This window comes from Trachemys scripta, chromosome 9 (assembly GCF_013100865.1).
Source record: "Trachemys scripta elegans isolate TJP31775 chromosome 9, CAS_Tse_1.0, whole genome shotgun sequence".
NCBI classification, from domain to species: domain Eukaryota; kingdom Metazoa; phylum Chordata; order Testudines; family Emydidae; genus Trachemys; species Trachemys scripta.
This window is the reverse complement of record NC_048306.1, coordinates 53,603,024-53,618,902: the sequence shown is the minus strand read 5'-3', so window position 1 is coordinate 53,618,902 and position 15,879 is coordinate 53,603,024. Positions and strand designations below refer to the sequence as shown.

The following is a 15,879-nucleotide window of genomic DNA, read 5'->3' as shown; positions in this document are numbered from 1 at the left end:
CCATCATTCAGAAGTTAAAGCCATGAGGTGCAACAGACTGGTCTGACATCTCCAGAGGACCCAGCTCCCAGCCCAACGAATACTCTAGAGTGGTAAGGAAACTGAGCATGGAGTTTATTTTTGTATAAATCTGTGCACGTCTCATGCTACTAAAGGATGAGCAGTGGTGTTTTAGAATCCCGTGCAAAGTCTGCATACATTGTGTGTTATACCTATTACATGTCCTTGAAGAATTAACTTGTGGGCCCAAACAACCTACAAAGCTGGAGTTGTGGGAGCTACAGGAGCCTGAGGGGCAAGGCAGCAGCTGTCAAGAAGGAGTGCTAGATAGAGCATCTACACCCCAACAGTGCCTAGATCACCAAAGACAGGGCAACGGCTGTACTCTGCTCAAACTCCGCAGGCTTAAAGCACGTGGGATACAGGGGCTGGAACTCCTCACAGCAGTCTGGTGAGTGACCACAGGTGTGCTTGACTAGATGACAGTGAACACTGTCTACAGAGCACCTACCACTAGCCAGGATGCAGAGCAAAGAGAATGGTCCTTAATTCTAACAGTGACGTCACTAAACCACTGGTCCAGTCTTTATGTTTGTGCACATCATTCCACTCTTAGTTAACATATTTCCTTTGTTTTAGTCTATGCTCTCTCTAGGCTCCCATTCCTGTTCCCCATGCTCAGAGCCATTCCTCATACTCTCGACACCAGTATGAGCACTGCCAAGAGTGAAAGTAGTTAGTTTCACACTCCTGCTGTTATGCAATGGTCAGGAGCATAATTCACCCTAAAGGAATTCTCCTGCATGAGCAGTTTCAAATAGTTGGTGAGATTCTATCTAGCCTGTATTTAATATAAGCTTCTGTAAAACCAGCTACAACATAAATAAAGGGAATAAAGCAAGTAACATTTGGAGGATTCGTTGACTCTCTAAAATGAGAGACTTTCAGATTTAGAAAAAAAAGAAAGCATGACCAATTTTGAGTGATTATTACAAAAGGAGACAAAATAAAGTAAGGTTGTCCTAGAAGGAGTGACAGGAAAAAGGACTAAAGGAAATAGTTGCTCAGAAGGGATATTTTGACCCAGCTAAGGAATAAAAGATTTAAAATCTTATAACTGCACAAAATCTGCCTTAGGCCTGATGATAGGAAGTCATTAAAATACACACAAAGAAAATGAACTACTAGATATTAGCTTAACATTTAAATTGTGTCTTGACTCTATTACGTGGTCCAACTTTGTTCATGCAACCAATCTGAAAATTCAGATTAACATGACATTTTTCATCAAGACCCACCACCAACTAGCTATATTCAAGTGTGTTTTAAATAAATTTCAAACAGTTCTACAATTTATCCATGGCAACATGTTAACTATGAACTTTCAGTTACATGAAGTACAACCACGCTAGGTTTGTCAGACTTAAATCCTCTGCAAAATAAAACCGCTATTAAGCCTTGTTAGCACTGCTGCTTTAAACAGTTGCCCTCTATCCTTTTATCTATATCATAGAATTCAAAGTTCTTACACTACCCCTGCATTCTACAGTTTTATCTACAATTCAACACTGCATGTGTCTAATGTTTCACTTTCTCCCTTAATTTGTTTTATCTTCTCATTTCCTAGTTAGTAGCTGTGTTGGTAGATCCTGAAGCAACTGTTGTCCATAACAGGCTTTACAACAGGAAAATCCAACTATGGGTGCCAAGGAGTTAGTTGATAGATTTGAAGCTGTGAAATAGGATTGCCCTCTTTTGTAGAAAGGCTATGTGACATTTTCATAGTAGATCTGTCCAGTAAAAGGACAGGTTTAATTTATGACCTCATCTACACTCCAACTTTCAAAATAATCTTCCACTGTTGTACGCCAAGTGGCAATAACTTTGAGCATTGGTGGTCACTGCTATTTTACCGCTGTGTTGACTACGTTTCTCCAGAGCATGGCTAGACCACCAGATGGGAAAATGCAAGTGGCAGAGGTGTATACTAATACTTTCAGCACTGCTGTCTCTTGGGAGATTTTTTTTTCCCCCCTTTTGGGCCAGCATACAGAAGAGGTGTGTATGTGTGCTTGCTCTTAAAGCTGAAGTACTCACAGCATAGACACTATTAAGCAATTAAAATTATACAGATATACATGTAACTATAGCATTATGGACTATTTATGTTGAAATTAGATCTCATTCAAACTGAAATTCTGATCTGTCTGTCACACTGGCTGTACATCAAAAATAACAGATGGCAAACAACAATTATTTGCAGTAAAGACCAAAGATTTCAAAACCAGAGCTTGGATGTAAAATAGTGACTTCAAATGAGTTTCAAAGGTACAGTTATAACATTTAATAAGTTAAAAAGAAATGCAAATAATTTACTTCCAAAATGGAGGCGTTTCAAGAGAAACTCTAGCCCAAGGTGATCTGCACATATTTTGTATTTGTTACTAGTGGCTCACCTATAAGATCTGCTGTAATATTCACGATCATCATACCCTCTGTCATACCCTCTGTCATAGTAATCTCTTCGTCGGGAGCTGCCACTGCATGGAACAGTGAAACAAAGTTAGAAAAATACAAAATACTGCATACAGGCAAGGCTGGCTGAGCTAACAGTACTGTCGGAATCTTCAAATAAGGTGGCCAGGAAATGTAACTGCAAACTTAATCTGGATTTAACTTTTTGACATGAACACTAAGTTTAAATATCGCAGGAGAAATTATTTTCTAAGACAACTTTCACGGGGGGAAAAAGTCCCTTTTGGAAGGATTTTTCCTCAGTGAGCCCAGTATCATAAAAGATTAGGGTTGGAAGAGACCTCAGGAGGCCATCTAGTCCAACCCTCAGTAGTGACTTAAAATGTACCAGCTACTAAACTGACTTTTCAAAAAAGCTATCAGCTGACAAAAATGTTTTCTTCAAGTGTTTCAACTTGAGATCTTAGTTCTCATGTGCCTTTCATGGTATGAAACCAAAATTTTTAATGCAAGCTTTTTAGATCGCAAGCTCAGATTTAAAGCTACAAGTTTAACATTTCTGGGTATGGCCTCTCCTACTGTTGGCCTCCAACTGCCCATACCCTCTTGGTTTTCCAGGCCCATTTCCCATGGAAAAAAATTATGCTGATAGATCTGGACGAGTCACATCTGCCAACTAGAAGCAAGTTAAGAACTGACTAAATTAAGGAACATTAGACAGGTGGATACAAAGTACTGAAATTGATGCATTTTTGGTGCATTAGTTTTTTTTTTTTTTTTTTTTTTTTTTTTTAAGCGTTCAAGTGTTGTATTACCAGTAAGAGAAATAAAACTACATGAACTTTTTTCAATTTATGGTTATCTAAACACAATGTTACAAGTCACTAAATTATTGTACACAAATGCATCTTGACTTTTTACAGTTGGAAAAAAGCATACAACCTTTGAGGGTTACCCACCCGTAAGAATTAAATAAAAGTTATGGAATTTGCTTCAACGATCACTATACAAGTTTGTCATTTTCGTAAACTGAGTGGCAGTTACTTTGCTAATAAGTGCCATCATTTGACATTTTAAAGGTTGCTTTATCTGAAAATAGAATTTTTAGATCAATTACATTTTTTCCTGACAGTGTTGTCTGATATGTAGCCTCAATGTTGACTGGCATGATTTTAACATTTGGTGCAAGTACACAAATCAAGATGCACTACTATTTTATGCCCATATACCAAGAGTTGCATGTGTACTTTTGAAAGTCTTTAACAAAAAGCACCAATAAATAAATAAGTAAAAAATAAAAATCAGGATTGCGTTGATACTGAATTCCTACAAGAGCACAGATAATTTAGCAAAATAAAACAGACTACGTGGTAAACTAAATGTGCATTTCCTTTATGCCACTTGTGCTATTCAATGTCTGAAGTAACTTACTAAGTTGGTCTCCCCATATAGATTCCAGGTGTAGGGGTGTGAGGCCTTTTTGTTATGGAGAAATCTACCCGGATTCTTCTCCCATCAAGTTCCATTCCATTGGCACGCTCTTTAGCCTATACGGAGTGAAACAATCATGATTTAGACAGTTTTAACTGCAAATAAATTAACTTCAGCCTAATAACTGCTAACAAGTTTCTATCAACTACTTCTCCTTTCCTAACTAGCTGGGGTTGTATTGTTGATCTGTCTTTTCCAAGCTTGCCAGTCCAATGCTTGCTCCATATTCACTTAGTCTTCCCTTACAGCCTATCCACCGTTTACTTGGTTGTCCTCTTGTTCTCAGCCCACAAACTCTAGTCTCAGATGTCTCCCTAACGGGATGCCTTTCATCCATCCTTGTACATGCTGATACCATTTCAGCTTCTTCTTTTATAGCTTCTCTGATACTGCAAACCTTGGTTTCATGCCTGAGGACATCTTTCCACATGTGGTCCTGCAAGGTCTCCCTCAAACATCTCATTTCAATAACTTCAAGTCTTCTCAAGTGCCCTCTCTTTGGTTACCCATATCTCTGATCCACACAGAAGAGCTGGTCTTACCATGGTTTTCTATAGTTGCCCCTTATGTAATCTGGGCATTCATTTATTAGAAGTCACTCCATTTACCTTGCACCAGACTTCCTCCATGCTCAGCTATCTTGGTTATGGTTCTCAGATTTCTCTATTTGTCACTAACCAGCCCCACAAGATAAATACAGATGATACCTGATTTAGGCGCTGGCCCTCAATGTTGATATTCATCTGTCTTAGTTCTGAGCAAGTCACCCACATGATCTCTCTCTTCTTTACTCATTTTGACACTATAGTTTATTAGTTCCCTATTGCCTGGACCCAAATCTTCCTTGCCATTAGCAAAATTTGTATAGATCATCTTCATACAACCTTCAATTTGGATTTACTTACCTATGAAGTCTATCACAATTATAAATAGTAATGAACTAAGCACTAATCCCTGGAAGAGTCCAACCTTCACCTTGAAGCCTTCCTTGAAACACAAAGGGGCAACTGGCTCTTGTGTCTTGGAACCCTCATACAAATCCATCACCCTCTGGACAAGATCCTACAGTGCCTCTCAGCATTAGAGGTGGGTGGGTGTGCGCTCCCCCACACACACACACCAAAAAAAGCCCAACCAATGAACCATGCTAGATATTTTCCTCCACCTTCTTAATCAACTGTCTGCCAATGAATACACTATTGTCTATTTTCCTTTTCTAAAGCCAAACTGTTTCTGTCCTTAAAGGGGCTTCACATTTCAGAGAATGCAGCTATGATTCTCAGTTTCACACAGTGGGACAGAAGCTTCAAACAGTTGTGTAGGTACTTTTATGTTTGTATATCGGTACCAATATGGAATTCTCTTTTCTTCCCAGACTGCAAGATTTGTGAGCCAATGTACCCTAGCTTCTCTCAAGGCTTTGATCATTTCCACCATCATTTCATCTGGACCTGCTACTTTTCCAGGTGACCTGTGGGCAGACCTCAAAGGCATCTACATTCATAATTATTGCTTCGCATGACAATGCAGCATATAAAGGGTTTTCCACATTAAGTAGACCCCCAGAATTTTCACTGTCAGTTACATACAAGACCCCTGCATCCTTTATGAATGATGTGTTCACTTTGTCATCTTCCTTTTGTTTCTTGTCCATGAGATCATATATATTTTCTTTTTGGCAAATTGAGAACAGTTGTGCATCTCATTATACAGCGTATCCAAAGCTAGGTTTCTTGCCTTCTTAACTGCTTGTCTGGAGGCTCTATAGGTAGCATCCACTTCTTCTGAAGGGTTATTTTCCTGATGCATGTTTCATTGGTGCAAGGCTCATACTGGATCCATTTGCCAGTTGCGATCATTATAACCAATGTGCTGGGGGTACCAGTGGTTTGCTTGGGGTAACAGTACACGCATCTTCAAATTGAGTTTGTATTTAGGAGGGTAACTCTGGTACAACTGGAGATTTACCTTGTATTTTTGTTTAAAGCATAACTCACACCTTTATTTTGTTCTGAGATACCAACAAGGGACAGGATCTAATAATTCCTCAAGATGGCTTACAGTTCTTATATGATGAATAGAGTTAGTCTTCTGGGATATGTGTAAGTTACTTTCACCTCCAGCTGTGAATGGGCAACATTAATAGTCTAACTACCATGGTCAGGTTCTAGTCTCCAAGTGCTCCGAAAAGGTGTTCATTTTTATTTATTGACATTTGAAATTTTGTTTCAATGTGTATTTTAAACACAATAGGATTGTGGCTTTGGGCACATATTTGATTAATTACAAAAACTAAAACCATATAAACCTTTTAAAATATTGTTTTAAGACTATCATATATATTTACCCATTTGCCAAGACCTACATCCAAAATCAAATGCACCCCACGGGAGAATTAAAAGTTAACTGGTTTGTAAGCCTGATTACATATTAAAATCCTCCATTCAGTTGATTTAAATACTAAAATAGTGTTTCATTCATCCCAGAGAATCACAAAGCAATTTACAATTATATTCATACAAACAATACTAGTGAAATGCAACAACCAACCAGCAGGAAAAAGCAGCTTTGGTCAAAAACATAACCAGCTGGGTGGAACTATTTATTTCTCACTAATGTAGAGGCTGAATTGACCATACTGAAATTTTAACCTGTGGTATTTGAAATAGTGATCACTAAATCATTCCTTTCAGAAGCTTGCTTTTTAACCACTTGGTCAAATCAGTTTGAGTAAATACATTCATAAGCCCATCAGTTATTTTGAAGAATCGTTAATAGACTACAGAAAACAAATGCCAATGCTTCCAAGATTGCTATTCTTGTTTTTGTCCAGGTGCATATTTTCCTTATAGCAGTTTCAAATATTAATGAATACTGTACCTTAATTCCTTTTCTACATGGTCTCAAACAAAGGTTTAAAAAAAAAAAAAACCACCACCACATTTTACAGGGCTATGTACTAGTTATGCAGGAATAAGTTTTTAACAGTAGGGAATTGCAAATTTTAAAAGTGTTATATATTCCAGCTTACCTCCTTTGCATCATCAACATTTTCAAAATACACAAATGCAAATCCTCTTGAACGCCGAGACTGCTGGTCATACACAATGGAAACATCAGCAATTGGGCCATACTTGGAGAACACTTCTCTCAGGTCCCTTTCTGTGGTGTATAGACTTAATCCAAACACACCGAGACAACAGTTTGGGTCAGGATTTGCCTAGAAGAATAAAAAAAGCTTCTCCTTTCAAACTTTCAGCAATGCAGTGACTTTATAAACATGCGTTGATTTGGCATGACTTCAAGACAGAAAAATCTACTGCTATCTAAAAAGCTAGTTTTACTTACAACAGACATGTCAGACTTAGCTTTCACAAAACATATTTTGCATTTCTCACCTCAAGAGGAGCACACAATTCCCATGCCAAACTTTGTAGTGGCATCACAACTTTATTTCCAGAAGTGGGTACTCTCTGGAAGCGCCCAATAGTCTAGCCACAGAAAAGGGTGCTGCTGGTGAATACAAATCTGTATATTGGTCTGCGAGCACCTCTATATTGGAGTAGTTTGGCATTTATTTTAGTCCTCATTTTAGACAGTTGAGAATGAACATGACTTTTTAGTCTAGCTGATTTGTTTTTGTTTATTGAAGACATCAAGGCAGTTTTCATTCCCCAACCTCCCCTCCAAGTGTCCTCCTGATTAGGAAACTTAGGAAACTCAAAAATGAAGCCTATATCTCAAGTGGGTATGTACATTTATTTGTTATTGTAGGGATGTTCTTGAGTCAGGACTGTATTGGTAGCTTTTTTAAGTGGAAGAAAAAAGCATTTGTTTGGCAACAAAAATTACATGGACTTTGTAAACGAGGCAGATAAATTAAAGGGCCTACCAACTTTGACTGTACCCTTTAAAAGATTTTAATAGAAAGCTTCAGGGTTTAAGGTGTCTGAATCTATGACAAAATACTGTGTATTTCAAGAGACTGATGCAACAAATCTAGTTTATTAATTTTGAAACCTACATACAAAAGGTAATTGTCAATCAGACCTGTTTAAGAGAGAACTACCATCTCAATTTAATTGACTGTGTTAATAGTCAATTAACATTTGTTTAGAAAAATGTCTACATTAACGTACAACTTTCAGTGAACAGGCACCTTAAGTTACTGTAAGCACTGTGAAACTTTAAAAATTACAAGCTCAAATGTGATCAAATAAGGAATATCCAAACATTAATGTACTGAAGTATGAGTTACCCCCCATAGTAAACAAAACACAGAAGACAAAACTTAAATACCTAAGATCACAATTTTCTTCCACAAATTATTCAAATCATCATAATGTAACATTTAAAATGTGATAATTTATAGTTACAAACAAAATTTCTCATGTTTCACTGTGAATTTTTATTAATGTAGTACACCACGAAAATAAATTTAATTTCCAAATCTGAGAAGAGATGGAAGCAGATTGCTTTTATAGATTCCTTAGTTCAAGGGGGAGGACAAACACATTAAAAATTGCAATAAACCCACAAACAGCTAAATTTAACAATCCCAATGTGTTAAAGTAACAGTCTTACCCTGTTTCCAACATGACGCCTACGAGTAGACATAGGGGAATGGCTGTGACTGTGTCGTCGTCGATAATCCCGACTGTAAGACCTGCTCCGGGACCTCCTGTGAGAGCGGGAACGAGAGCGTGATCTTGTATAGTGTCTACGAGAACTCCTCCTTGACCTAGATCTGTGCAGAGAAAGAACTAAGTTACTTCTGATGGGTTACCATGTTGCAACTACACATTAACATGAGGAAATCAAATAAAAATTACCTATAAATAGAAAATGGGTAACTTAAAAATCATGTTGTACTACATCTTGTAGGGCAATACACATACCTATTTCATCACCAGTTCTCAAGTTTCTCAACTCAATCTTTACAGTCAGATTAGATTACTTTAGGGTATTCATCACTATATCAGACCCCCATATAATTTCCATTGCAAAAACAGAATTCCAAACTCCATTTCAACCCTGTTGTCCAGTCATTCATAATTGTTGGTTTGAAGCAGTTCATGCATAATCTAATTCCAAAAGATGAACGAATGTTTCCACAAAAAGAAGAGGGAAAATGGCACCTTCTTAGACAAATAAACAACAAAGAAGGGGACCAGAGATATGAGACACAAATATGACTGCAAGCACAGAAAGGTTTTTTGTTTTGTTTTTTAAAATGAGGCAAGACTGGGGAGATGACCATTGTTCATTTCCAGAGGGGACATGAAAGAGGTTTATAAAACATTGAAAGATAAACCAGGTACTCCTATTTATCCTCAATAGAGGAGGCTACTTAAAGAAGCTGAAAAACAACTACTTTAAGAACTGTAAGGAAATCATCACCACAGTATAAAACCATGCAACACTTGGCCAAAAGGCATTAAGATAAAGAGCTAAGTGGGAGTTGAAAAAGATTAGACATTTATATTGAGTATGAGAAAATCCAGTTACTCTAGCTATTAAAAACTCACCACTAATCGTAGTTTTGACTGTTGCCATTGTAGTCACACTCGTGGTATGGACCCTCTGTGCAATTGAGCTTCTGGAACCTTTCCAGAAAAGCAGTACTTGTTGGGACAGTGCAAAGGCCCTCTTTCAGCATTGAATATTCAGAGATCATAAGAAGCTGTGCAATCCCAATCTGCTTTAATTCCTTCTATTAAACCTTCTAGGGCTCTTAAGACAGTAGAACCGTTAACTAAAAGGGGAAGTTGGGCGATGAAGCCAGGTAACATTGCTTGAGCTTTGTCTTGTGTTAGAACTTAACTAAGCAGGGAATTAGCTTAATATAGTGCTGACCACAACCTGTCCATGTCTACACTGACTAACATAGGATTCAGCATATTACCTTACTTGACCCCTCAACAGCGATGTTTAAGAAATTTGTAGTTGAGAAATGCCCTTGAAGAATAGAAGCTGATGGTCAACCTCTCTTCAAAGTAGTCTCTGCATATTCCCTTTTGTGACTTAAACAATCTCCAAAAGGACAGGGGACAAGAAGGGACTAAAGGAAATGCAAAATTGGTCTAGACTATTGGGCAACCTGTCAAATTTGAAACTGGATCGATGTTGAAAAAATATGAGCCAAACTTCACCTATTTCAAGTTGCAGAGACTTCTGGTGAAGGGATAATGGAGATAGATTCTAGAAGTAATACCCTTCATCCAAAAGGGAATGGAGGGGGGAGGAGAGAGCTAACTTTGTTCAAGTTGGAGCAACGCCTTAGATGGTGCTGCGAGTTTTATTTCTAGGCAAAGCTTGCCATTAAAAAAGGAAGGTTTCCTACGCTGGCTTGCGACTAAACCAACAAGCAAGACAACTTGATCTAAGCTCAGTTGACAATGCCCAATGTCACAGTTCTGACTTATCTGATGGTATCCAGAAAGCATGGAGTGCATGCCCTGGAACAGAGTGACCCATCAGTTACAGTCTTAATGGGAAGATGGGTCAAAAAAAAGGGAATACCTGATCCCAAACCTGCAACTGATATCAAAATACCTTAGTCACTGGTGACATGGAAAATGCCAAGTCAAGCTTCCTGGCATCTGTCAGAAACAGGTGGATAAAAATCAATGCTTTTTTTTTTTTTTTTTTAAATCAAATCTGAATTTTTTTTATTTAAATTGGATTTTTTGATAAAATGCTTTTTGAGGAAAAAACCTACCTAAAGAGAATTTTAATTAAGATATCTTTGAGCTATAATGTATCTCATCATGGAATCCGGATTATAAATTCTAATTCTATAGTATGAGACAATATATTGTTATGTTTAAGAAAAGGTTTATAAATGAGTTCCAATAGTTCATGGATTAGGGACCTAATCTTATGGGGTTCCAGGGGCTTCTGTATAGATTTAGGTTAATCTTTCTATCTACCCAATGGGACTTGGTATCCTCTAGACTGAGCACTATCAGTGCTGCTTAGTTTTGCAATTCTCAAACTGCAAATTTGTGTCTCCAGAGAACGCTTGTTAACAGCAAAAATATTTTTAAATAAATATATAGAGGTGAGAAATAAAAGACCTCAACCCTATTGTCCCTCTACAAATGTATATACACAGAGTCAATCCCTTACCTCTTTCTAAAATTGTTGGGGGCGGAATAGATCTGGACAAGGAGAAGTCTGGAGATAAATGTGAGAAGGGAGGGACAGGCAGTAGAAACAAAAGTAAAACTGGTTGAGCACCATATTCCAGAAGTCTTGAGGTCTGAGTGTAGCCTTCACTGATTTGAGATCAGTCATACCATTCTCTCACTAGAAGGGAAAACCCATAATGGCAGCAGGCCGTAAAAGAGACCCAGTTTGGGAATATTTTAATGAAGTTACTCTACCTGTGGGTAAGACAGGCATGGGTGCAAAATGCAAACAGTGCAACAAAGAAATGTAAGGCCTGGTTGCCCAAATGAAACATCATGAGAAGTGCTCCTTCTCAGGAAGAAGCTGCACTGAAGATGAAAGGAACACGTCTGAAAATGCAGGATCTTCAGGTTGGTAAACTTTTTTATTTCATACTACTTTAAGGACTGCCTGTCTTCTTTCTGGACTAGTCTTGAATTCTCATGTTTGAGCAAAAAAAATATAATAGTTACTCCATGGTACTATCGTTTTAGGTGCAGTTATGATAAAAAATAAAAAGCTGAAATAGGCAAATCTTCCTTTTATAATTTCACCTTTAAAGTAGTACTGATGGTCAGTGAATGCAATGAGTAATACTAAATGAGCAGTATGGTAATAATAAATAACTGCATTGACTTATTTTGTTTAGGAGAATCCATCCTCAACATACAGGATTCTGAAGACTATCCACCTTCAAGGTCACCATCTTTTTCTATAGTTTCAGAGTTATCTGCCAATTATAGTGTTTCAGTCATATCATGTATGTCATATAGCCACAGTATATCACCCGTAGCACAAAAAAGGAAGAAGTCTCCATCATCCAGAAACAACCAGAGATAAGCTGCTTCTTATCACAAACTTATTACAGAAAGAGGTAACTGATGAAAAAAACTTTGTTTATGCAACAAACTCTCCTTTCCGTATGATAGAGAACCTACACTTCATTAACATGGTTCAGTCATTAAGACCAGGATACAGTCCACCCAACAAAGCAGATGTCGCAGGCAAATTGCTGGATAAAGTGTATGGAAGAGAAATTGAGCAGTGTGCAAAAGATCTAGAGGGTAAAATTGTTCACCTGAGTCTTGATGGGTGGAGCAATGTCCACAATGATTCTGTTGTATGTGCTTGTGTGACAACAGAAGGGAATGAATTCCTTAGAGAAACAATTGATACATGAGGAAATGCACACAACAGCAGAATACTTACAAGAAGCAGCAGTAAAAGCTAGAACAAACTCTGGAAAAAAAAATTTCAAATGTCTAGTATGCAGCTTGGTCACAGACAATGCTGCAAATGTATCCAAGATGAGAAAAAAATTAGGAGAGAGTGAAGAGAGTCCCAAGCTAATAACATATGGTTGCAGTGTTCATTTGATGCACCCCCTAGCCAAAGACTTCAGTGTGCCAGAAATAAAGGTAATGTTGTTGAAATTGCAAAATACTTCTGTAACAACCACTTTGCAGCAGCTGCTCTGAAAAAAGTGGGAGGAACCAAGCTAACTCTCCCACAAGACGTGCAATGGAACTCAATAGTGGACTGTTTTGAGTTTTCAAGAACTGGCCTAATCTGATAACAGTTTGTGAACAAAACTGTGAAAAAATAGATGGCACTGTCACAGCCAAAGTTCTCAACATTGGACTTAAGAGAAATGTTGAACACATGCTGAGTACCCTGAAGCCTATTTCAGTAGCCTTGAACAAAATGCAGGGAAACAGCTGTTTGATTGCTGATACTGTTGAAATCTGGAAGGAACTGAGTGAGATCTTAAAAAGAGAAATATGCAATGGCAGAGTTAAATTACAAGCCTTAAAAAAAAAAAAAAAAAAAATGAATGGGACAAGCACTATCTCCAACTCATTGTCTTGCAAATATTCTCAATACTCAGTACCAGGGTCAAACCTTAACTGCTGAAGAGGAGTTGGCTATGACATGGACATCCAATCATCCCCCCATAATGCCAACTATAAAAAACTTAAGAGCTAAGGGTGAACCATTCAAGAAATAGGTTTGCTGATGTTTTAAAGAAAGTCACACCAGTGAACTGGAGGAAGTCAGTTAAGCACTTGGATTCAGAGACTGCTGAAGTGATAATCTCTCTTGTAACAGCAGTAGCTTCTTCTGCCTATGTAGAAAGAATATTTTCTTCCTTTGGTATAATCAATTCCAAATTGAGAAATCATGTGGGACCTGAAAAAGCAGGAAAACTTGGTTTTCTTTTCCAGATTGTGAACAAACAGGAAAATGAAGGTGAAGATGCCTGAGTTAGCTGCAGAAGCCAATATTTTAAATTTCTCATGCTGACCTGGCTGACAGTTCATTTTTTTTTTTTAAATATTTCATTTAACTATTTTAAACAATTTTAACAAAAACAAACCTGATTTTAAAAAACTTGAAGGTTTAACTAAATTCAAAAATTCATATGCTTGTTTTGTTAAAATATTATGTTTTCTGATGAAAAAAAAATCCAGAATACAAAACACTGGTGTTTTAGTTAAATAAAACAATTTAAAATGTCTGCCTGGTGATGTCCTCCTAACACAGCATGGCAAGAAAATCCTCCAAGTATTAATGATTAACCTGTTGAATTGGAGATATATATGAAGTCACTCGGAGGCGAACTATCTGCTTCAATTACCTTTGGTAAATAAAATAACCAATCATTCATTTTCTGATATAGCTGTAAAACTAATCTGAAAAGTTTTCAAAATAAATCACTTAAAAAATGTATAGTGTGTACCTTCTAAAAATGAAACCTACATCTCTGAGATGCGAAGAATATGTATTAAGGTTATAAAAACCAACAAGACTGCACTTTTATGTAGAAATCCATGATTAAATTGAGTCTTCCTGACTAGTGATTTAAATCAATTTGATTTAAATCAAGTCTACCCTGGGAAACTCTTGAACCCCTAACATTACTGATATCTGCAGACACAACCAGGAATCAGGTGTGGAAAGGCACAGTGGAATCCCTGTTGCAGGACCTAGTGCAAATAATCTGCCTTCTTGGTGACAACCGGTGCAGATGGTGGGGTTGTCTGGTATCTCAAACAAGGTTCAACAAGCTGTCATTGTCAAGCAAAGCCATCTTTCAATGCAATATGAAAAAAAACAGTTGGCACGTCTTCTCTTGGATTGTGGTGACTTCCAGTTCTGATGCCAGTCTCACCCACAAAAAATTCTTAAGGAATCAAAGAAAAAAGAAGTTTGTCATGGAAAAAACGGTTCCCTCCACCTGGAGCTTGCCACAGGAGGAAAAAAGCCAAGGTAGATGGGAAGCACAGAACTTCATAAACCCTTTCTTTCTCTGAACACTCAGTACTGCTAGGGAGAGTTCAGGTGGTCCCAGAAAGCACTGCTTTTCTAGAAATTTCCCAAAGCTGAACCACCTGAGGAGAATCTTACAAATGGGAATATGCTACAGTCACTTTGAAAAAAAAATAAAAATAAATCATGCTTCAGGGCATAATCCAACCATGAATTGTCAGGTTAGAAAGAAATTTCCTTAAGAACAGTTTTTTTTGCATCTTCTGAAGCATCTAGTAGTGTCCACAGTCTGTGGCAGGATATCAGAATAGATCAGGACTGGGCAACCACCCTCTCACATGCCATTCATTCTGCAAATTAAATTCAAAGCAATTTTTAAATTAGTCTCATTGGGATGCTAATTTGAGAGCTCATTATCACATTAATGTTAACAAATGTGATCACAATTTAGTCCATGAAGCTGGGAAGAGGGTAGGCAGTGAATCCTACATGGGGGTGCGTTTCAGAAGTTGCTGCGGGGATGGAAATCCAGAGGAAAGAAGATGGGAAACAGAAGAGGGCAAGAAACAATGGAGACTACAGAAAGCAATAGAGGGCAGAAATAATGGTGGTCACATTTATGAGCATTCTTTCTCACTGAATGTGAGAATAAGGTACTGAACAAATAAGGGTTAGTAACTAGAGGTCTAGCTGCTACATGAATGCCATATTCTACCCTGATCTTTGGAAGTTCTGCAGGTCGAGAGAGTATTTAATCCTAAACATATATGCCGGCCCACAGACCATAATTAACAATGGAGTTAACCCTCTTCAAAGAATGAGCTGTACATCACTGGACAAGATGGACCACTGAGCTGGAAAACTCCTGTCTTATAACAGATTTATACCCACTTTGCTTTTATTCTGCTCACATTGCAATGCCAAGAAAGCCAAAAATCCTGTGCTCAGAACTGTTTACTAATGGCATATCTATACTGCAGCAGCACAGCCACAAGTTCTTAGTTCTCCATCCTTCTAAACTACTGTATCCCTTTCAGGAGTCTGATTTGTCTTGTGTACCCTAAGTTTCACCTCACTTAACTACTTGCTTACAAAATCAGACAAATACAAAAATGTCACAGCACACTATTACTGAAAACCTGCTCTCTCATTTTGTCTGTACGAAGTATTAGTTTTTAGATTTTTCTAGTGCTTTTTATGTAGCCTATTGTAAAACTAGGCAAATATCTAGATGAACTGATATAATCCCAGAAGACCTGTGTGTACCCCTAGGTGTATGTATCCCCCGGTTGAGAACCACTGATAAGAGTTAATCTGACAGGCTGTAGCCATATCTACACTGGAGTTGGGTCAACCTAACCACAATGCTCAGGGCATGAAATTTCACAACCCATAGCAACGTAGTTAAATTGATCTAATTTTGTGTGGACAAGGCCTTAGCACCAATCATATACGCTTGTACAAACCAGC

The 15,879-nt window shown here is 37.7% G+C and overlaps 1 protein-coding gene across 1 annotated transcript in view; it reads right to left on the bottom strand.

Moving 5' to 3' along the window:
- The window catches only part of TRA2B (transformer 2 beta homolog), a 33,534-nt gene that overhangs the window by 5,061 nt on the left and 12,594 nt on the right, over positions 1–15,879 (bottom strand). Inside the window, exons 3-6 of the mRNA XM_034780641.1 lie at positions 8,551–8,713; positions 6,998–7,186; positions 3,907–4,022; positions 2,457–2,540 (exon numbers count right to left, since the gene is read on the bottom strand). Of these exons, the coding sequence (XP_034636532.1) occupies positions 2,457–2,540; positions 3,907–4,022; positions 6,998–7,186; positions 8,551–8,713 (552 nt within the window). The remainder of the gene's footprint in view (positions 1–2,456; positions 2,541–3,906; positions 4,023–6,997; positions 7,187–8,550; positions 8,714–15,879) is intronic.